At 35.3% G+C, this 24,192-nt stretch overlaps 1 protein-coding gene across 1 annotated transcript in view; it reads left to right on the forward strand.

The window, feature by feature from the left end:
• The window catches only part of LOC138708568 (uncharacterized), a 92,207-nt gene that overhangs the window by 13,378 nt on the left and 54,637 nt on the right, over positions 1 to 24,192 (forward strand). Inside the window, exons 4-9 of the mRNA XM_069838684.1 lie at positions 2,408 to 2,593; positions 7,281 to 7,477; positions 8,077 to 8,239; positions 11,639 to 11,811; positions 14,100 to 14,247; positions 20,627 to 20,759. Of these exons, the coding sequence (XP_069694785.1) occupies positions 2,408 to 2,593; positions 7,281 to 7,477; positions 8,077 to 8,239; positions 11,639 to 11,811; positions 14,100 to 14,247; positions 20,627 to 20,759 (1,000 nt within the window). The remainder of the gene's footprint in view (positions 1 to 2,407; positions 2,594 to 7,280; positions 7,478 to 8,076; positions 8,240 to 11,638; positions 11,812 to 14,099; positions 14,248 to 20,626; positions 20,760 to 24,192) is intronic.

Consider the following 24,192-nt stretch of genomic DNA (forward strand, 5'->3'; position numbering starts at 1 on the left):
TGAATATTACTTTCCAAATAATTAACATTAAAGGTTCGTTGGATTCTGGTAAAGGTGCGGTATGGCCAATAGACAATATTTGTTGGATTGAGACTATATTTAACACACATTCATTAAAAACGGAAAAAAAAACTTGCAGCCCTCAAATAATACTTTCAAATTATTAGTGAAATGTTGAATTCTCCGTCTTTTGAGTTCACTAATGTAATTAGAACATCTGGACTACCATGTAATGTAGCCTACTTGAATGTGCAACAAAAAAAAAATGAAAAAAAAAATATCCGCAAAAAGAACTCAGAATATGAAATTCGCTATAAAACGACACAATAATAATAATTCGCGAATTTGTTCATATTTCGCTATTAGAACTCTATTTCGCGATTTTTCGTGATTGTTTTATCCGCATATTATTAATCAGAATCACTTAATTCGTAAAGATTAGTAAAAATATATTGTAGCCTATATCTAGCCCATTAGGCCTATGTCGTGATTTTCGCGATCTCCGTAAATACCCGCCCCTGCTTATTTCGCACAGGTACGGTGTGTAGCATGACTGAATAACTTTATATGTGTGGACTGAGCAGAAGTGAAGATTAGAGTTACCGAAAGTACGGTAATATAATGAATAAAGTAGCCATTTATAATGAATAAAACCGCCTGAGGAGATGAGTTTGTGGGAAAAAATGTTACTACTCTACTGTATTTTGATAAAATACAGTGAAAGTAATTATCAAACTGAAAATCGTAATATCATATTTCCCTGTAACATAAATGGATACACTACTTTTCTCTCCTCCTATAGCTAGTAAAATGATTTGTTTACATATTGCACTAGTAATACCAAACTCCTGTAATGGAACGGGGTATCAGTGTTTCCGATTATAGCCAGGTTAATGTTAAATATGTTGGTAAAAATAAAGTGATGTCCCTGTATCTGTACGATGAATGTCAGATCACCATAAGAGTTATGGAATGCGATGGAGAAGATTGCGTAGTGTTGCGGATGGTGAGACAGGCTTAGCTGTACAGCACATTCACTACGCACAAGGGCACGCAAAAAAGCCTCTTTGGCTGCAGTACATAAGACTGCTCATGTCCCACCTGATAAGCACTCTATACCTATATCACTATTACCACTATCGCCGTCTTGATGCCTACAGAAGACGATGGACTTTGAAGGGCGATAAAATCATTGGTATGACTTCCTCCGAGAGAAAAGTACAGCTATGGGTCCTGTGTTGTAGACTTAAGGCACATGAAAGTACATTGTCATACTCCACACAAAGAATTTCACTAGCCCCTTTCTTCTTTCTTTTTCCAAAGTTCCGCAGTAAATGCTTTTTGTCTAATAGAAGCTTCCTTTATCATTGCTATCTTACTTTTGACTTTCTAGCACGAAATCATGTTACTACTTATAGCAAATACCTTACTATAATAATACCGGACAGCTAGCAGTTTTGCGTGCGAACGACGATGGTGCTGCTACCTACCTGCCGGGATGGAGATACTCGCGAAACAAGCTGTAATCAACTGCAATGTATATTGTTGCTGGGCTAGTTAATAGTTTTATTAATAAGTGCTGTGTTAAAGTGTCAGGGTGTATGTATGCTGTTTATAATTGTGACAATTGCAGCATTACAAATTGCTCCAAATCGTACTTTCGATTTCCGACAGTTCATAAAACGTGAGTCAACAAAATTCGTTATTATTATTATTATATAAATTTTATATTTATTATATAAATTATTAATGCCTTCGTCTGTGTTGATAGAACAATAAAAATTAGTTTTTTTATTTAGGCCTAATAAATGAATAGAAGTTAAAATATATTGGAAATTTTAAGGTTTTAGCAAATCAAGTTTTATTGTTGTCCACATGCCTTTACTAATAATTATTACAAGCATCAGAATACTACCATTTTTATTTTTGCAGTTGTCAGCAATGGGTATATAAAGCATTATTGTAAATTCATTCCTAATGTCAGAACTGATTTTGTCTCACTAAAGCAAAGAAAAAATATGTAACAATTAATAATTACAGAAAGTAATATGAAGTATGCAATGTTCTCATAATATGCAGCTCTGATATAAGGTAATAATTTTACATTAAATACTATTCAACATTTCTTAAGTGTTTCATATATTATTCCACATTAGTAACTCACGTTTTGAACAATAGTCGGAATCCCGCTATGTTAATATTTGTATATGTGGACGTATTTCCATCCCTATTCGCTAGATGTAACGTCCGCGATATTTCGCACTCACTGCAATACTACTAGTATACAGTTGTCCGGTTTATTATAGTAAGGTATTTGCTTATAGTGCATTTCAAGTATTTGAAGCTGTCCTCTTGTTCTACTGTCTCATTTCGAATTCGCACATTTACCTTCTTTATATTTGTCTAGGTTTCCTCAGTACTGAAGACGAGGAATGTCCTGGTAACAATGGTCTCAAGGATCAGTTGGCAGGACTGCGGTGGGTGAGAGATAACATCGCAGCTTTCGGTGGCAACCCTGACAGTGTAACGATATTCGGGGCGAGCGCAGGTGGCGCCAGTGTCCACTACCAAGTGATATCTCCTGCCAGCAGAGGTGAGTGGAACCTAGCGACATCTAAGCGAGAAGTGTTCACGATGTGTTCATCAATTTATGAGGTTAGATATCAAAGTTGATCTAAATTAAAATCGGTATAATATCCACATACATTACTTTATTCACTGCGCTCAAGAGGTTATGGATTCAGAGACAACTAAGTGTAGTTCATGATGTAACATTTCATCATATAGTAGATATCTATATCTATACTAATAATAAATCTGTAGCCGAAATTTTTCTGGTAATTTTCGATTTTCCAAAAATAATTGGTCCTAACATATATAATTAACCACCCTGAAACCGAAAATCGCTTTTTTGAAATTTTTGTTTGTATGTCTGTTTGTCTGTCTGTATGTATGTTTGTTATCTTTTCACGCGATAATGGCTGAACGGATTTCGATAAAAATTGGAATATAAATTAAGTTCGTTGTAACTTAGATTTTAGGCTATATGGCATTCAAAATACATTATTTAAAAGGGGGGTTGTAGGGGGGCATGAATTAAATAAATCGACATATCTCGCTTATTATTGATTTTTGTGAAAAATGGTACATACCAAATGTTTCTTCAAAAATAATTTGCGATAAGTTTTATTCCTTGAAAAATTTTGATAGGACTGATATTTAATGAGATAAATGAGTTTTAAAATTAAAATAACTGCCATCTAAGGCCGTGTAATGAATTAAAAAACGAATGACTTCGTCTATAAGGGGCCTTGGACAGCAACAATCGAAAGCTATGAAAGATAGCCTACAGATAATGTTTCTGTGTTTGTATGAAGTAATATCGGAAGCTAAATTAACCGATTTGTATAATTAATTATTATTTCACCATTGGAAAGTGTAGTTTCTCTAGATGGACCTAATGCTATAATGTTATTACAGTAACTTCAGAACCACAGTGGGCCAAACGCCATTTACTGAATACGTAGAAAAGAAGGGTTAAAATTAAGTTATTACCATAATTCAATGGAAACATATAGCAAGTAAAATAAAGTATAGACATTAAATCTAAATGATGTCAATGTTCATTAAACTATGGTTGCATGTAATAACAACTAAGAAACATGTTAAAGGAATTGTCATTGCACCAAATGAGTGCTTTCTGGACCGAAATGATCTCATTTTAATTATTTAAATACAATTTAAATTAAGTAACATATTAAACGATTTTCCTTCTATCAAACACAAATGTTCCCTGGATCAATTGTCCTATTTTAATTATGTAATTACTTTATATTTATTTCTAACGGGTGCAGCGGAGCGCACGGGTACGGCTAGTTTATAATAAACACGCAAATAATTATTGAAAGCTGCAAGTGTAATCATTTATAAAATTGGATACGGTATTATTTTACCTATAGTGATCTCACTAGAGGTTTTGATTTATCTAGAGAAAATCAAAACAGATATTAGAAGAAATAAAGCATTCTAATACAAAAATAAGTTAGTATGTCAGAGATTCAAGACACAGTTAGAATAAATTTGGTAAATCTTTACTAATTTATTTACTTTATTTCTTCAATTATTTCTTGATTCATTCATTTATTCGTTTCTTTGTTAATATATGTATGTATGGATATATATTTTATATGTATTTGTATTGTTATTAATTTATTTATATACTTATATATTCATCCACACATCCATCCACTTTTTTATATTTATTTATTTTATTTATTTATTTACTAGCCGTACCCGTGCGCTCCGCTGCACCCGTTAGAAATAAATATAAAGTAATGACATAATTAAAATAGGATGTTTGATCCAGGGAACATTCGTGTTTGATGGAAGGATAAATAGTTTAATATGTTACTTAATTTAAATTGCATCCAAATAATTAAAATGCGATCATTTTGGTCCAGAGACGACTCATTTGGTGCAATGACAATTCCTTTAACATGTTTCTTAATTTTTATTACATGCAACCATAGTTTAATGAAGATTGACATCATTTAGATTTAATGTGTATATTTTATTTTACTTGTTATAGGTTTCCATTGTTTTCTACGTATTCAGTAAATGGCGCTTGGCCCACTATGGTTCTGAACCCTTCAAATAACTTAAATTATATTATATAATATTGCGTTACATATTATATTATATTATATTATATTATATTATATTATATTATATTATATTATACTATATCAGAAGTTACTGTAATAACATTATAGCATTATGTCCATCTAGAGAAACTACACTTTCAAATGGTAAAATAATAATTAATTATACAAATCGATTAATTTAGCTTCCGATATTACTTCATACAAACACAGAAACATTATCTGTAGGCTATCTTTCATATCTTTCGATTGTTGCTGTCCAAGGCCCCTTATAGACGAAGTCATTTGTTTTTTTTTTTAATTCATTACACGGCCTTAGATGGCAGTTATTTTAATTTTAAAACTCATTTATCTCATTAAATATCAGTCCTATCAAACTTTTTCAAGGAATAAAACGTATCGCAAATTATTTTTAAAGAAACTTTTGTTATGTAACATTTTTCATAAAAATCAATAATAAGCGAGATATTTCGATTTATTTAATTCAGGCCCCCTTATAACCCCCCTTTTAAATAATGTATTTTGAATGCCATATAGCCTAAAATCTAAGTTACAACGAACTTAATTTATATTCCAATTTTCATCGAAATCCGTTCGTCCATTATCGCGTGAAAAGGTAACAAACTTACAGACAGACATACAAACAAAAATTTCAAAAAAGCGATTTTCGGTTTCAGGGTGGTTAATTATATATGTTAGGAGACATTATTTTTGGAAAATCGTAAATTACCAGAAAAATTTCGGCTACAGATTTATTATTAGTATAGATTATTTATTTATTTATTTATTTATTTATTTATTTATTTATTTATTTATTTAATACTTTACACTTGAGCTACATGAGGCATTGCAGGCCGAAAGAGCAGAAGCTCGTGCTCGGGCGCAGTTCAGATCAGTTATACAAAATATATCACAAAATTAAGAGAGTTCATTCAGCACGATAACATTAATAAATCGTAAAATACATACAGCATGTAATAATAGGGTCTATATGCAGGGACATCATTTTATTTTTACTAACATTTTTAATACTAACCTGGCTATACCTTTCCATTAATGGTTCAGAGCCGGAAATACCGTTTGCTACCCCCCCCCCCCTTTCCACAACTGGAGTTCGATGATCCTGGCGTAAAATACAAACAAACCACTTTACTAGGTATAGAAGGGAAGAAAAGTACTTCAGCCATTTACGTAAACTAGGAGATATCGTAATTTTGAATTTGATAATTTTCATTAGGTTTTTGTTTAATCAAAATACAGTACAGTATTAACAATGAGTGTTTTTACTCACGAACTGAGTTATCCATGCGAACGTATTCATTATGCAGTGTATATTATACTGTCTACAGCACATTAGCGTACAATATAGAGAATGAAGTTAAAATGAAAAATAATCATAATATGGATATTTAAACACATTTTTGAAAATGGTGGCCGTTCATTTCGATACAGGCTTCAGTTCTTTTGTGCATATTATCGCACTACAGATAATTGCATCTAATTCCAATTACCAGTTTCGTCCTTCGTACTAGTAACATGTTGAAATAATTCTATACCTATTATGTAAAAGAGTACCTTACGTACTGTAAATTCAATCATCACTTCTGCCCGACCCGCACAGATAACTTTACTCAGACATTCTATCTACTATCCGTCCAAGTGGTTATGTCGCAGGTTCGTAGAAAGGGAAGGGGAAATCACGTGATAGTTAATTACTTTTATTTAAGTTATTTTAAACAGTTGCGGGTGAGGGAAATCGCGATGCGACGTAGGCAAACGGACGACAGTACCTGTGCGAAAATATGATTCAATATTGAAAGCTCTTTCGTCACTGGAAAACGCGAACATATTTCTCGAACGTACTAGCCTATACTCACAAACTCAATACTGTCTGTGTTTACTACGACCTTAAGGCGACTTTGACTGTATACCCTTGGTTCTGTGAGGAGAACTGTTGGAAGTTCACTAGTAGAGGGGGTGGGAGTGAAGTACATTAAAAACTCAGGTACAATAAAAACTGAAGTAAAAATAAAATCATGTCCCTGTACAAATAGAAAGTACAAAAGTACATGAACGTTAGTATATAAATTTAAAACCCAATGAGCTTAAATAATTAAATAATTAATCTGATTTGTTTCTTAAATCTATGTGTGTTAAGTGTAGTTAGCTCAGGGTAAGCTCTAATAATGCATTATATATTTTGGGTCCAAAATTTCTGCTGTGTGATAGGCAGGCAGACTGGTGGATAGATAGATTCATTCACCAATCTATTCTATATTAATTAATTAATTCATTCTTACATTCATTTTCTGAACTTAGAAAAAGTAAAAGAATATTTTTGAAATATGTTTTGAGATATTTAAAATAAGATATTTCTTTCACAGAAAACCACAATTTAAGTCACACAGAGTTAGTGTGCACTCAATGTTGGTTGCTTGACGGTTGTCAGCCCACTTTGAGGTCTGTGGATTTAGAGGGAAAAATTGGACCGGTGTCTGGTAGAGTTCCCGGGTAGCTCAGTTGGGAGAGCGTTGGTACGTTTAACTAAAGGTCCCGGGTTCGATACCCGGCTCCGGAATAATTTTTCCCTCGAAATTATTGAGTATAACTTGTCTGCAGGTTTGTTTCACCGCGCAATCTCTCAGAGCGGTGTTGCCATCGGCAGCTGGGCTTTGACTCCCAGCGGACATGCCAGACATCTGACAGAAGAAGTAGCAAGTCAGTTCGACTGCCCGACAGAGTCGAGCTCGGAACTTATCGCCTGCCTCAGAGAGAAAGATGCCTACGAAGTATACACTGCCGAACGAAAAATACCAGTGAGTTTGTTTATAGAAAATCTTTCTCACATTATGTTCTCTTTAAACTTTTGAGGCACAGAACGCTTAACTAACAAGTTTAAGTTGGATATTGATTAAATGAAATTAAATAAAATAGAGATGAAATTTTCAAACAATTTGTATTTTCATAAATGTGCATACAAATAGATGGTGGCTTTATTTGAAGCCACTGTGGCACAACTTCACGACATTAAAACAAAATAGAAATTGTGGTGGATTCAAAATGAAGCCACTGTGCCTCAAAAGGTTAATGTCATACGATGTGATTGCAATAGATTACTGGCGAGAAACATCTACAAAATATTATAATACGTAGGTACACAGTTCTCTTAACAAATATAGGAAACAATTAGAAGAAGGTATAAATACAGACTAACAAAATTTCGGTTATTTTTTTATAGAATTTTGAAGTGACATAAGAATTGTATTCTGTGTACAATTACCGTGATTGTGATTCTGTAGGCCTATGGTAGTAAAATATATAAAAGAATACAATTGAAGATAAAATTCAGATGTGAATTTCCTAAATAAAAAAAACTGTACAAAATTAAATTTCATTGTGAAAAATGTTGTTCTAGGGAGAGGAGGGGAATTTAATAGTCTTCCAGCCTGTGGTCGAGCCTGAAAGCGAAGAGGCCTTCATCACAGAGAAACCCTTCGAAATTCTTCTGTCAGGCACCGAGGAGTTGGTACCGTGGATGGCCGGAGTCACTTCAAGCGAAGGAAGCTATTATGCGAAATGTAAGAGATTTTCATACATCATTACTCAACAAATTAGATTACTTCTTAGGTTTGAGTATAAAGTAATAACGGGAGTGCTATGTTTATACGGATTTACCTAGAATTATGTAGAAAGTCTCGGAGGATAATGATCGGTTCTTTCTAACTTGTTAAATTTAAGGCTGGTACAATAAATCGAGAACGAGAACGGGAAGCGGAGGCCGAAAACTTGATGATTTTTGATTCACAATAAACCTAGAACATAAACCAAATACCTTAGTATAATAATACCGGACAGCTGTATACTAGCAGCATTGGCGTGAGTGCGAAATATCGCGGACCTGACATCTAGCGGAGAGGGATGGAATTACGTCCACATATACAAATATTAACTAGCGAGATTCGGACTGTTGTTTAAAACGTGAGTTACTAATGTGGAATTATATATGAAACACTTAAGAAATGTTGAATAATATTTAATGTAAAATTATTATCTTATATCAAAGCTGCATATTATGAGAAATATTGCATATTTCATATTACTTTCCGTAATTAATTGTTACATATTTTTTCTTTGGTTTACCGAGACAAAATCAATCTGATATTAGGAATGAATTTACAGTAATGTTTTATATACGCATTGCTGACAACTGCAAAGATAAAATTGATAGTAATCTGATGCTTGTAATAATTAGTAAATGCATGTGGACAACAATGAAACTTAATTTGATAAAACCTTAAAATCCAATACATTTTAACTTCTGTTTATTTATTAGGTCTAAATAAAAAACTAATTTGTATTTTTCTATCAACAGAAAGACGAAGGAATTAGGCCTACTAAAGAATGTTGTTGACTTACGTTTTATGAACTGTCGGAAATCGAAAGTACGATTTGGAGCAATTTGTAATGCTGCAATTGTCACAATTATAAACAGCACATATACACCCTGACATTTTAACACTAGTACTAATTCATAAAACTATTAACAAATTAACTAGCCCAGCAACAATATACGTTGCAGTTGATTACAGCTTGTTTCGCGAGTATCTCGATCCCGGCAAGTACTGTAGGTAGGTAGCAGCACCATCGTCGTTCGCACGTAAAACTGCTAGCTGTCCGGTATTATTATAGTAAGGTATTTGCATAAAGGACTATGCATATCGATATGGTTATCTGTAACGATATGTAAAATCGATATTACGTATTCTAATTTTTTTGTGTATAATTGATCTATGGCGTTCTCTCATGAGAACAAGTCAGTCAACATAAACATAGGTTAACCAACTACATAATTTATGACACGGAATATTTAAGAATTCAGTTCAAATGGTAAACTGGTCACATATACACGTAGCATATATTGAAAGTGATTCTGCTGAATTTCTCAGTTAGTTACAAATGTTGCATGGCAAAGAAATTATGTCACGGCCTCCTTATACGACGACCTATGATGGCAATGGAAAGAATCTAGTAGGCTATGATCGGAAATGGAACGGCAAAGTTAAAAACTTCGCAAACTCTCAAGTTTCCGTTTCCAGGCTCCGGCAAGCTTCCCGTTAATTGTGAAAGCTCACATTTAAATATATCGTCGTTGTTGCTGCCATAACTCGTATGTGCAAAATATGACATTTGTCAGTAGAAAGAGAAAACACATTTATTTTATTCTTCTATGGCAGTAGTGTAAAGGAGATTGTGAATTCTTACGTTTTCGGAAGAAAGGAATATAATTGCATATAGGAGATTTTATTATTTCCTATATCACTATTTCAGTTATTTAATAGAAAAAAATCTGAAAATCGATAAATATGTCACATAGGAGTTATCGAAGGAACAACGACGATATGTACTATAATAATTTTTATCCATGGCCATAACGAAAAACATACCTTTACTAAATACTTTTGCGTTTGTAAAGTAGGCTTTTATTCAACATTATTTTATTCCACTAGTGAGATAAATACATTATCTCGCAGTTCATTAGTATTTTTCTAGTACCCGGGTACACACGTATACTTTTCCATTCAACTATTACTCAAGAAGTTAATATATTAGTTACTAGATGTCACTACTTCTTTATTACCATTTCTTAAATATACATACACTCAATCTCCTTCTCTTTTCTCTATCTACTACGTCGTAATTTGTACATTACATCCATATCTAATGTGTAGACTTCGTGGAATTGCCACGAGAATCGTAAAGTTTACTATGCACGCGGTATAGACTGTATGAGAAGGGGGCGTTCAAAGGATGGAGTATGCCTCTGATGTAAACACTGAGCAGTATACTACGGTTACAATAAAACCTGTATCCTGCATTCAAGAAATGTAATGAATGATCATTGAAGTAGGAAATGTCTAAACATGTAAATACATAATTATTTTGCAGTGAGATATATTAACTCTTAAAATTTAATGTAACATACTCACATCATCCTTGAATATGTCCATTGCAGTGAAGAGTCACGTACATTTTGAGCGAATGCAAAGTAACCTCCTCCGATGGTCACTTGAACAGTTTTTATTTTGGGAAAATGTACGTTCAACATCACACGATGTAATAGGTGCATATTTGAAGAACGGAAATCACTACTTTTTAGTACACCAACTTCAGACGTCTTGTCGTGATCTGATAGTACATCATTTATAATACGAAGTTGTAAATAGGCAGAATTTTTAGCAATAATGTTTCTCAACTTACATTTCACTTTTTCTGAAATTAGTTAATTGTTATTTTCGATAACGGTTTTGATACTTTATACACTATATTAAGGGCTTCTGAGAGTTGTAGTTTAGACGATTCTAATAGGATGATGCTTTTAGACACGATTTTAAAATCAGAATCAACGAACAGATTATCTTCCAATAGATGTTCAGAAGGCAATGATTTTACAGCTGCAACAGCGGAACTGTCTGCGCTATCCAATGCATCAATTACCTCCATTATTTTGCCGTAATATTCTGCATAATAATCAACAGCAACCAACCACGTTTTCCAACGGGTCAAGACTGGCTGCGGGGGTAAGGGTATTCCAGGAGAAAATATTATTTGGAACAGCAACACTCTCATTGTGGCATGTTTGATTGAATTTTTGTCTGCACTGAACAAATGTTAAGCTTTGACTGTTTCAACCACAGTAATACAAAAACAAGTGCTTACATAGGTATACATTAGCTGTAGCTGCTCTATCTATTTGGACCGGTCACATCTCTTAACATGAACTGCTTATACTACGAGACCGGGAGGTCGCTCACCTCCTCTATACTACTGTACATCGGCAACCTGATTGCATGCTGCGTGTGGCAATTCAACGAAGTCTAGTGATAACTATTATGAAGATCTTAATTGAAATTTATGTAGAAGAGAGTTCTACTATCATACTTTGACAGTAATGTTAATGGTTCATTTTTTCTGCGCAGTGTTTTCTGATGGTGACGAGTCTAAATTCAAGATTGAAGATTTCGGTATGATTAAAGGGATCTTCGATAATCCACAAGATTCAGCGGAACATAAACTGGTTACCAAAAAGTTTAAGGATTTCTACTATAAAGATGCATCGACTCTCACGGAAATTGTTGCTGCCACAGTGCAAGTAAGTCCAGAAGAGCTTACAGTGCATAATATTGCCTTGTGCAGTTATTTGGAGAAATCCATTACATATAATACAAGGGAACGGGAACAGAGGTAGGTATACACTGCTTCAAATACCAACATAAAGGATATAACTCATCAAAATATTATCTTTCTGCTACCAACTTTTTCTGATTACAGCAGATACTGTCTCTCCATTGTGAGGGATCTCCCATATCAAGGATTGATTTATGAGGCAGTGATCTAGATGCGTTTTATTTATTGTAAAAATTAAGGATATACGAATTCCGGGCGCCAGTAGCCATGGCGACTAAAAAATTTTACATGGTGCCTGAATTATATGAGTTCAACATTTTTTAAGATTTCAATTTTTTATGTGGTTACGACTAAAACGTAATGTTAACAAAAAGCAGGCGTAGGAAGAAATAAAATTAGAAAGTGTTTTTTTAAATTAATATCCTTATTTTTGTTGCTCATTTCAGGATATTGCCCTACATAGCTTCAGAGTAGTGCTGCTTATGATTAGGTTTTCTCCGGAGCGGTTGTTTGCGCGCTTTCAATCGGAGACCTCCGGTTATCTCCGATTGATGCAGCGCAGGTTGCATATGTACTGTGGCGCAGACATACACTTTCCACTGAGCATTCCTTTAATCGGATCAGGTAGTGATTTGAGTCCGCTGACGTCCGCGTATCTTTTAAAATAAGTTCTAATTTGTTGTTGTTTAATCTCTCTTTTATGTTGATCTCTCTCTCTTTCTTCGGCTCTTTTTTGTGTTGCTTAAAGTGGTACGTTAGCTGACAGATTTTTTTTGTAGTTTTGAAATTCATAGTATAAGTTATGTGGAAAGCCGTATTAGTTTTATGTCATTGATCAAATTAACAACATTCAATCTAACTGCAAAACTAATGCAGAAGTAAAACTTTTCGGTAGCTAATGTAAACATTTATACTTTAATTCTCCTAGAAACTCTTGTTTAATCGCAAACAGGGTTTGTCAATTATTATTCTAATCGGTTTAGTTAACGTAAAATATATTAAGGGAGCTTCGGAATGAAACAAAAGAAACGTGGGCTATCAATGGGATAAAGTTTACTGTCCAACATAATTTATTCAGATTCTTCATCGGACAGTGCATATTGTGTTAAGGGAGAGTCAGGTAGTATCGGGCATCGGGTAGTATCGGACAGTGCGTTTCTTTCATCTACCACCATATGGTAGTATCCGAATGACATATTGTGTTAAGGGAGAGTCAGGTAGTATCGGACATCGGGTAGTATCGGACAGTGCGTTTCTTTCAACTACCACCATATGGTAGTATCCGAATGACATGGTTACGTTTCTCTATGCGATATCACAGAAACGTAACCATGTCAATCAGGTACTATTATCGTATGGTAGATGAAAGAAACTCACTGTCCGATATTACCCGACTCTCCCCTAAAGGGTGTCAGTATTTGAACTGCCTCTTCTAAAACGCGCCACTCTTGCTCTGTAATAAAAATATAAGTGGATATCAACTTAAGAATAATTGCAATTATATTATTACCAGATGTTTCTTTAGTTTCATTCAGAAATATTTTAATACAAACAATAAAATATAACTCAAGTTGTCTAAACGGTAAAACAGAACTCGAGTCGTATTGTAAATATTTCATTTGTTTTTTATTGCCTAGAAAGTTACGTTTTAGAGAAGTTTCAAGACTTTTTCATAGACTGTGAGCGTTTGGGAAAAATACCACTAAAACAATTTAAAAAGAAATCGTATCAAATGTTTTGCGTAATTGTTTTCATCAAGTTCGTGATTGTGCGATCGCTTCAAATGGTCTAACAAATTCGAAGGTCCACCGCCCTTGGAGTAAATTCGCCCTACAAAGTTTACAGTGTGCGACTTCATTATTACCTTCAACTAAATTAAAGAATTTCCATGCGACGGATATCCGATTTGGTGCCATTTTATTCACCTCACAACTACCGTCAGTCCGTACGCGCCGGTCGTCCTTGAGCTAACTGTCGCTTCGCTCCGAACCCCCGCGTCCCTCCGTATGTCCCCTGTTCCGCCTACGGTAGTACCGGAGATCACCGGTGGAGAGTTTTATTCGTAATCTCCTATTCCTCCGCGGTAGTAGTCACTCCGATGAGCAGCACTGCTTCAGAGGGTCTCTGAAAGCGTGTATTTGCATTGCATAAATATTTAATAGGCCTATTGTTTTATTCTGCCTTTAAATGTATACTTCGGCGATCTTTACTCTTCATATTTCACTTTCTTTACTATGAACTCTCTGTCAACAGTTTTTATCAGATCTAATGTTCAACATTTACACTAACACAGCCGTGAAGCTGCATTCCAGGAGAGGAGCTAAAGTGTATTATTATGAATTCGACTACCTCGGCTCCAAGTCCTTCAACTCGATTCTCGGCGATCCTGACATATACCAAGGTGAGTATATACAGAGTGATTTACATAGAACTGACACATTTCTTTCATTAATTGTTTCAAAACGAATTGTGCTAGCGACAACTTATTATACCTAAAATGTAGAGGAATTTTGGGAGATTAAGTAACCCCATAGAAAAATGTCCGGCGTTGTCAAATCCGGAGATCTCGGTGGTCACAGGTTCCTGGAAATTATTCGGTCGTCAAAGAAACCTGCAATTACTGTAGTTCCATGGATTCATTTGATGTATGGCATGTAGCGCCATCTTGCTGAAAATATCCTTGACTCAGCTCTACATCGTCCAGTTGCTCAACAAACTCAAAGACAAACGTCTTAATGATTTTTTGGGTGATTGCTCCAGTCGTGCTCTTACGTCAACAACAACCGTGGGAAGCCTAGATGAACGATGCTTGCCCTTTTCACTCACCAGAGATCCAGTTATTTCCAATTTGTTTACCAGCCCCAGTATTGTGTTTCTTTTGGGAGGATTGCGAACACCAAATTCTCTCTGGTATGCCCTTTGAGTATCTGTAATTGAATTCGTAATCCAGTATTGCTTCACAAGGAAGAGTCGTTGATTTAATATGTACTGCATTTTCACGTTGACACAAAATGTCGAAAACAGCTGCCAACAATAGGAATAAAACATAAACATCTGCGCATCTAGTGACAAGGAATCGAAACTCCAGAACATTCTGCTTAATTTGGTGCTAAAATTGGGTCAGTGCTGCCAACAATAGGAATAAAACATAAACATCTGCGCATCTAGTGACAAGGAATCGAAACTCCAGAACATTCTGCTTAATTTGGTGCTAAAATTGGGTCATTGAATGAATTTCCAACGGAATAATTAAAGAAAGAAATGTGTCAGTTCTATATAAATCACTCTGTACATACTGCTTCTGTAGCCACATCTATCAGACACAATTTGGGAAGTAATGTCTCCTATTTTTTTTGTGTTGAACTATAACGTCTGAGCCGAATGTCAGTGGCGTTGTAGTAAAGGTTGGGCCTTCACAGTAATGTACTGCTAGTTTGACTGTCGTGCGACAGATAGTAGCAGCAGGGCAATCTATCAAAAATTATATCTAACATAGAGGTGCGTAAGAAACAGAGATGTGTGACTCAGTTCCTCACTGCCGAACAAATTACATCAATTGACATCCATCGACGTTTGCTGAAGGCGTACGGCAGTGATCGCCAAAAGCTGTGTCGCGTCACATGCCCCTGCCTTCACTCAAGCGTAACCATGGCATCATACTCCCTACCCTCTGTTTACAGCCTTCACTTTGCTATAAGTAAAGACATTTATCAGCAGCGGACGTACACATGTAATGTTACAAGTGTGTAGGATAATATGTTTCGATGTCTTTTCCAAAACAGATAGAAGTAAAAACTTAATTTTAAGGAGCATGGAAGGAAAAGTATTTATTTTGTGCAGATGGCAAAAATATGAGATACTTAATTTGTTGTAACATTTTAAATGAAGTATAAAAGAACGATACACGTTGTCATTATTCTTCTTGTTACAAAGACTACCACGTCCTTACCTGTAACTTGAATATTTCATTAATAAACTAACAATAAAATGTATCGGTTTCTATGTCTTAATCGGAGTAAAATACTTCGACGTTTTTTTCTACGTATGAGTGTAATTTGAATATTTCATTAATAAATAAACTATAAAAAGTATAGGCTTCTATGTCTTAATCGGTGTAAAATACTTCGACGTTTTTTTAAGTACGCAGTGTAATTTACAACTTCGTGACCAGCCTGGTACGTTTTTCTAATTTCAAATATCTGCTGATGTAAAGTACACGTTCTTTTTATGGTAAATAAGAAAATAAATTTATTTTATTTTATTAATAATACAAAAATAATGAATAAGAAAATAAAAAATTAACCCATTTTGAATCTTGCGTACACCACTTTTAACACTTGAATATAATTAATTGTTGAACTAGTGGACTTACTCGTGTTAAATATGTAATATTTGTCAGGCTTACAGCTGTTTCAGTGCATCACGCACCATCATCAGAGCCTACTAGATCGCGGCGTCATCTCGAACTTCTCTGCCTGTTAGGAGGGTGTGTTTTATTGTTGGAATGTGTTGGATTGTGGAGTCGAATAGTGTGTGTGTACTGAAATTGATCTGTGTGTTGAGGATTTGATCGGGGTGTGTTTTAGTGTGTTTGTATATTTCGTATTGTTCTAGTGAGTTGAGTTTTTGGTTCTTGGGTTGTGTGTGTAGGATTTCCATGTCCATATTTATGTTATTGTATGCATGGTTGGCATTGGTTATGTCATCGGCGTATGTAGATGTGTTGTGTCCTCCGGTTATAGCTTTAATGTGTTCTTTGTAGCGAGTTTGGAATGATCTGCCTGTCTGTCCTATGTAGAACTTGTTGCAACTATTACATGTGAGTTTGTATACACCTGTGTGGTCGTATTTATTTGTTTGTGTTTTTTGTGTGTTGAGATGTCTTTGTAGTGTGTTTTCTGTTCTGTATGTTATCTTGTATTTCTGTTTTCTGAATGAAGATGCGATCTTATGTGTGCTTTTGTTTTCATATGTTAGTGTGATGTATTTCTTGTGTTCTTGTGTTTGTGTTGTGTTTTGTGTATTTATGTGTTTGTTAAGTTTTTGTTTTGTCTTCCTTATGATGTTGTCTATTATGTTTGGGTTGTAACCATTTTCTTGTGCTATGTATTTGATTGTGTTCACTTCTTCATTGTAGTGTTGTTGGCTCGTGGGTATGTTGAGTAATCTGTGTACCATTGTCCTGAATGCAGCATGTTTGTGTTGTGTGGGGTGGTTAGATGTGTTGTGTATGTGTGTGGTGGTGGTGGTTGGTTTTCTGTATATTTTGTAGGTGTGTTTGTTGTCGATTTATGTTATGGTGATGTCTAGGAAATTTATGGAGTTGTTGTTTTCATTGTGTATTGAAGTTTTGGATGCAATTTGTTTATGTATTGGTGTAGTTTGTGTATTTGTCTTTTGTTTCCTTTGTATAGTATGAGTATATCGTCTACATATCTGTGCCAGTATTTTGTGTTGTCTGCATATTTGTTGTGTTCATTGTTGAGTATGTATGTTTGTTCTATGTTGTGTAAAAATATTAATATGGAAAAAGGTGTGTATAGTTAATAAGTAGAAGAATATTATATTGCTTTCGTTTTTTGGTCACAGTCCGTCTCTGCACTGTTATTCACTGCATTACCTGAGGAGATACCCACTCCACCCCTCTCCCTGCGATTGTGGTGTGCGGGTTGCATTACAATTATGTCACAATTTTGTGGTGTTTGGCAACCACTGGCGCACGGAGACCATACAGTGGATACGAGCAAAGCAAGGCCGTGAGTAGTGCGTTTCAACCATGGCGAAAATGACGATTTTCGAACATGTGGTGATTATAGGTTAGAATGAAGGAAATAATAACTTATGACGTAGTTTCTTAATTCGCACCACTTTGTAGGTGCCTAATTCGCACCGGTGCGATATGAGCAACTGTAGCAATTCTAACCGTACGAAAGAAGGCCAAAAAATTTTAACTGAACTAGGAATGCATCAAGTGGGTGCAATATCAAGTGGTGAAAAGGGCGTTAATACAGCAAGTGTGTGTTGTACAAGCGCACCAGGTATTTTGTGCCACCTATGAAAAATTTTAAACGTCAAACAGTGCATCCTACATTATCAGCTGGTGTTCTTCCAGGATCGTTATTTCTTTGCTCTGATTCAGGTTACATCAACAGAGAACTATTTGTCGAATAGCTCAAACATTTTATTTGCCACTCAAACCTGCCATAGAAAAAAGTGCTGCTTTTGTATGTCCACCTATACGAACCATTCCACAAATTTAGAAGTTAGATTATATCGGGAAAATGATGTGCTCCTATTTCAGCTTCCTCGTCATAATAATAAGAGGCCCAGCCTTTAGATGTTTCTATCTTCAAACCATTTCACACAGCTAAATCATGAAGCAGTTCTTAGGTGGCTTCGAGATAATCGTGGAGAAAAGGTGACGCAGTTTACAGTTTGAACTGCCTGGTGAAGCACATGACAAATGTGTAACAATAAAAAACGCATTCAGGAAGTTTAAATGTTAGGCAATTTATGCTTTATTTTTTCAATTTCATTTGAAGATGCGTTACTCTCCTTCATTAATTTCAATAAACTTGTAATTTGCATTATTACATTATTCATATTAGATAATGTTCAATATGTTCAATATTAAAAGCTTTCCTTCATCCTGTTCCCTGCAGTTAAAGAGGTGGGATTTAAGAAACCGCAGGTGCTATTTAGGAAACTAGTTGTCTAAATGGCACCACTGACAAGTGTTTCGAAAATGTCATTTTAATTAAAAAATATTAAATCAAATTCAAGGATTCTTTTTTACATGAAAGGTAAATGTTCTGGGAATGTATTTCTGTAAAGGAATGGAGAAAATAAAAGTTGTATTGTTCAATAAAAATTATAAATGCTAAAGTGGTGCGATACACGCAACCTTACCCTATATGGATGCATATTGTCCCATTCCACTCAGAATGTTTCTTTTAAGTACTGTCATTCTCCATCTTTTTCAAGCAATGAAGAGAATTAATTTTATGGATCTATACTTTGTTAATTTAAAGTAATAATGTTGGTAGTAGTGGCAGTAGTGGTGTCAGTGGCAGCAGCGGCGACAGTAAGAGTAGTAGTGGTGGTGGTTGTCGTGGTCGTGGTGGTTTACTTAACGAGTACTCAACTAACGAAAGTCTAAATTCAAGTGAGTGAAAAATGGCCAATAAATTTTGCCCAGAAAATTCTATCAGGTTTAGGGTTCTATAAGTTAAACGATTTATTCATTCATAGTGTTCCGCCTAAGGGCAGGTCTTTCACTGAAAACTCAGCTTTCTCTTTGTCTCCGCTTATGATCCATATAATCATAATGTCTATCATCTGATTTCTTCTGCCCCGAACTCTTCTCCCGTTCACCATTCCTTCCAGTGTATCCTTCAGTAGGCAATTTCGTCTCAACCGGTGCCACAACCAATTCCTTTCCCCCCCCTTTCCGATCAGTTTCAATATCATTGTTTCTTCACCCACTCTTTCCAACACAACTTTACTTCTTATTCTGTCTGTCCATTTCACACGCTCCATTCTTCTCCACATCCACATTTAAAATGCTTCTAGTCGCTTATATTCGTCGTAATGTCCATGTTTCTGCTCCATACAATGCCACGATCCACACAAAGCACTTCACTAGTCTCTTTCTTAGTTCTTTCTCCAGAAGTTGCTCCTTTTCCTATTAAAAGTTTCCTTGGCCATTGTTATCCTCCTTTTGACTTCCTGACAGCAGCTCATGTTACTGCTTACAGTACACTCTAAGTACAATACAATTGTATTAATATACTGTATCTTGCGACGGTTGATCTGTGCCGCACGTTGGTTGCGCCATCTGCGACGGTCAATGCGTGTGTGTTGGTTCATGTGGGCGCCAATCACGATGGTTGCTCTCTCCTTGCTCTGCCGCGTCGCCGACAGAGTCCGGATCGGTTAGCTCAGCTGGGACGCCAATACACGATGCTGTCCCACGGTGGAGATGATCTCTTTTCAGAGACACTGTGGTTTTGTGGGTGAAGGATTTTATTGTGATTTTTGTCGATCACACGAACACAATGAGAAAAAAAAAACCATGGAGTAAAGTTCCACTAATCTGGTTTATTATGATCACGTCCCTACGTGAGTATGAACGACGGAATACTGGCTGTTGTCTTCTCTGTATTCTCGGCAACGTTTTTTTTTATCTAACGCCTGTTTAAATCACCACTACTATTTCCCGAGTAAGTCACAAACTCAAAAACACGAAGTCTCCACTCTACCACCACGATCGGCTCAATGGCCGGGAATTGTATGAGAGCGAGTCTTGGTTCGCCACACGTTTAAATACCTACTGAGATGACGCGCTCTGATGACGCTACTTTTGTTAGCTAGCTTAACACATCGCGCGTGTTCCTCGACAAGGAAAACCCACGCTTCGGGAGCCTACGCTGCGCTAGAGTTCAACAGCCTTGCACGCGTCTTCGGGTTGAGTGCCCACACACTTAGGCTTAAAGTACTTGCCGCCTGCACGTCTGTGAGAACAAAACACCTATTATACGCTTCGCCGCTCACAACCGCTTGGGTTCGAATACCTTAAGAAACGGAGAAATCTCTGAGGTGAAGCTATACCGTATTTAATATAAAAGAAATATCTCTTCCTATTTTAGACCACCCGACTACAGCTTCAATCTTTGTCACTTATGGTCACTTCTGGTTACTTCTTTTTGTGTTCTGCGCAAATATACTTTTATCATTATGTACATTTGTAACACATAAATCCATTTTATTTTGCATTACAGGAGTTGCTCATTTTGATGACGTACAGTATCTGTTCCCTCAAGACTTCTCATTTCCGAACTCGAATGGAACTGATTCAGATGAGCGAATGGTGGACTTCATGGTAACACTGTGGACAAACTTCGCTCTAAGAGGGTACTTATATCTACAGTATATCTATAATATTTTAAGAGAATGATTTTCAGTGTTCTAGTCTCCTTCAGTATGAGTGCATAAGATAATTTAAATCTCTTTAAAATAGAATACCTAACATTTATAATCCTGCCCTGTTTTTTTACGCATATTTTGATGGCCTTTTATAAATCTTCAAACATCGCAACGGTAATAGAGATCCGTAATTTTAATTTCTTTAGAGCTTCATAAGTAGACTTGTAATGTTGGGGACCGATTAAACATGTTGACTGCAGCATGGTACATCGGCCGGGGACGTGAGCTAGTACGAGGACATTGACTTGGTTTTGCGATCAATTACGAGAATAACAAGGTGAATGTAAACAAATCTGGATAGCTCTAAAAGTAGATATGAGCTACATAGCATTACAAAGATATACAGGGACATCATTTTATTTTTACTTCAACTTTTATTGTACCTGAGTTTTTTAATGTACTTCACTCTCACCCCTCTACTAGTAAACTTCCAATCGTCCACCACACAGAACCAAGACCGCGTATGCAGTACTGAGTTACTGAGTATAGTACGTTCCAGAAATATGTTCGCGTTTTCCAGTGACGAAAGAGCTTTCAATATTGAATCATATTAGGTACAATAGTCTATAGTGCGATAATAAGCACATTAGAACTGAAGCCTGTATCGATATGAACGGCCACCATTTTCAAAAATATGTTTAAATATCCAAATTATGATTATTTTTCAATTTAACTTCATTCTCTATATTGTACGCTAATGTGCTGTAGACAGTATAATATACACTGCATAATGAATACGTCCGAATGGACAGCTCAATTCGTGAGTAAAAACACTTATTGTTAATACAGTACTGTATTTTGATTAAACAAAAACCTAATGAAAATTATCAAACTCAAAATCGCGATATTTCCTAGTTTACGTAAATGGATGAACTACCTTTCTTCCCTCCTATACCTAGTAAAGTGATTTGTGTGTATTTTACGCCAGTATCATCGAACTCCAGTGTTGGAAGGGGGAGCAAGCGGTGTTTCCGGTTCTAGACCTTTAATTCAAAGATATAGCCAGGTTAGTATTAAAAATGTTAACAAAAATAAAATGATGTCCCTGTATTTTTACGTGCCTTTCGTTATATGCAGAAGAATTATCATAGAATTATTCGTGGGTTTGTGTTTCCGCATTTCTTTTCTTGTGCTACAATGTCTTGTCACCTCGTATGTTTGCATTACATAATTTACATGTAATGTTTCCGTCATTCACTTCAAAACGCTCACCAAATTCCGCTGCAAAAATATGCGTCTGAGAACCTTAACCTTCGGCATTATTATTTATCAGGTACACCAGCGTATAGGGAATTATAAGAATGGACACTTCGCGTCGGTACCTTTGATGTAGCATCACTGATTTCAATGACCTTCAAATCAGCTTGAGCGTGAGATTCTGCTTTTTCCCTAGAGTTGGCGCTGACATCACACCAGTTAGCAGTCGACACAGCGGAAATATAACAGACATATAATTAATACATACATCTAGGTACATTATGTACTCAAATAAAATAAATTGAACCTGTGAAATAAAAAATCCGTCATTATCTATAATTTTATTAACCCTGCATTACTCAGGTGGGGTGTGGTAAACCCCGGTGCGTATATTTCAACGAAAATCTAAGAGATGGAGCTAGTGTGTACTCTGTGCATCTGTATACCTTTCAATCACATCCAGAAGAGTTCACTTAAGAAATTGTTTAAGTGAACAAAGAATAGTATATTTAATTGCGTTTATCTGATTTCTGAAACTTGCGCAAAAATATATTAGTTATTTAAAATGGGGTTTGTGAAACCCCACCTGAGCAATGGTGAGAATATTTATAACATGAGTAACGCAGGGTTAAAAGCATAATACGATAAGAATTTTGTTAGGGAATATTAGCTACACTTAAAACATATACAGCTCCTAGTTAACTTTGCTTTGTACTGTAATATTGTTTTCATTAGTTTATTGATTACTTTTATAAGGCTAAAGGTACCATCAATATCAATTCCAACTTATCATGTCGTACAAAATCTTTTTTTTGGGAGGGGGGATATCACTTTCTTTATGATTGATGTATTTCATCCATTTAGTACAGTATAGTTGTACTACTATGGAATTTATGTGAATATTTCTTCTTAACTCTTTATTATGTTGTTAAGATTTAAAACACAAGTGCAATTTTAAGAAATCAGTGTTAGTACTTTTGTTTTACAGACAATATAGATAATATTAAACAGAAAGAAGCCATATAAAAATAACGACATAAAATTTCACATTCCGTTTGAAGTTTGTGCACCACTGTTTTCTTAATTCAACAGGCTGCTTATTCATATACACAACCTTTCCTCTTTCCAAACTTAGCGCTTGATGCCCGCGCACGACGTCAAGGTCAGAAAAATGCGCTTGCTTTGACATCACTGCCATAGGCGATCACAGTTTTTCCACTCACTACTATTCAAACACTCGTACTTAATGCAACGCAGTCTCCTTTTCTCCTTCTTCCACTGACAATAAAATAAGCTACAATGCCTTTATTGGTTCCATTACGGTACTAATGTTTTTGCAATAGTTAGTATAGACTACCTCACACTTGCACAAAGAAAGGAAGTGAACTATACAGGAGCTGCACAGCGATGAACCCATACACTTCGTTTACGAAGCATTTAAGATGTTATAACTAAGGAGCGGATTCCTATGTAATTAAATATTCTTTTTCCGTCTGATAAAACACAATTAAGGAAGTTAAAAATTCCGAACATGAAGTTTGAAGTTTATAACCAGAATTTTATTTCACATAAAAATACACATTTTCACAAAAAATTATGTAAATACATATTTTCAGCAAATCTATTATAAACACATAAATCTTAGAGTTTTTTACTTAAATAATTTTTTACAAGAACTTTGAAATATTTTAAAATTAAGTCAGTTATATCACTCAGAAGTACGTTATTTTTTTTTTAAGAATTCTTGGTTGCTTCGTGTTTCTAAGCGCTGTGTGGTGTATCTGTGTTCGATTTTCGTAATAGTATCGCCTCAAGTTCTGAGAACTGCTAGGTAGCATATCAGTGTTATTATTAGAGAATAAATTAACGTGGACAAGGAGGAGAGATCTTGCAACACATAATTAAGAATGCTTATTGTTGCTGAAGATGATTTCATTCCACGCTTTGTTTGTGAAACACAACAGATAAGAGCTCGGGTATGAACATTATTTAATTTAAACAAATCTCTCGCCTCTCGCTCATGTCTATCAAGTAAGGCAATATATCTTGTTGTGATTCCCTGTTATCGGGCTTCGTCAATCGATATCCTTCAACATATACTGAAAGATGGTTATTTAAAAACGATTTGGCTTTTCTATTAGCAAATTTAAGCTTTTTGTGTGAC

This window comes from Periplaneta americana, chromosome 11 (assembly GCF_040183065.1).
Source record: "Periplaneta americana isolate PAMFEO1 chromosome 11, P.americana_PAMFEO1_priV1, whole genome shotgun sequence".
Lineage (NCBI taxonomy): Eukaryota > Metazoa > Arthropoda > Insecta > Blattodea > Blattidae > Periplaneta > Periplaneta americana.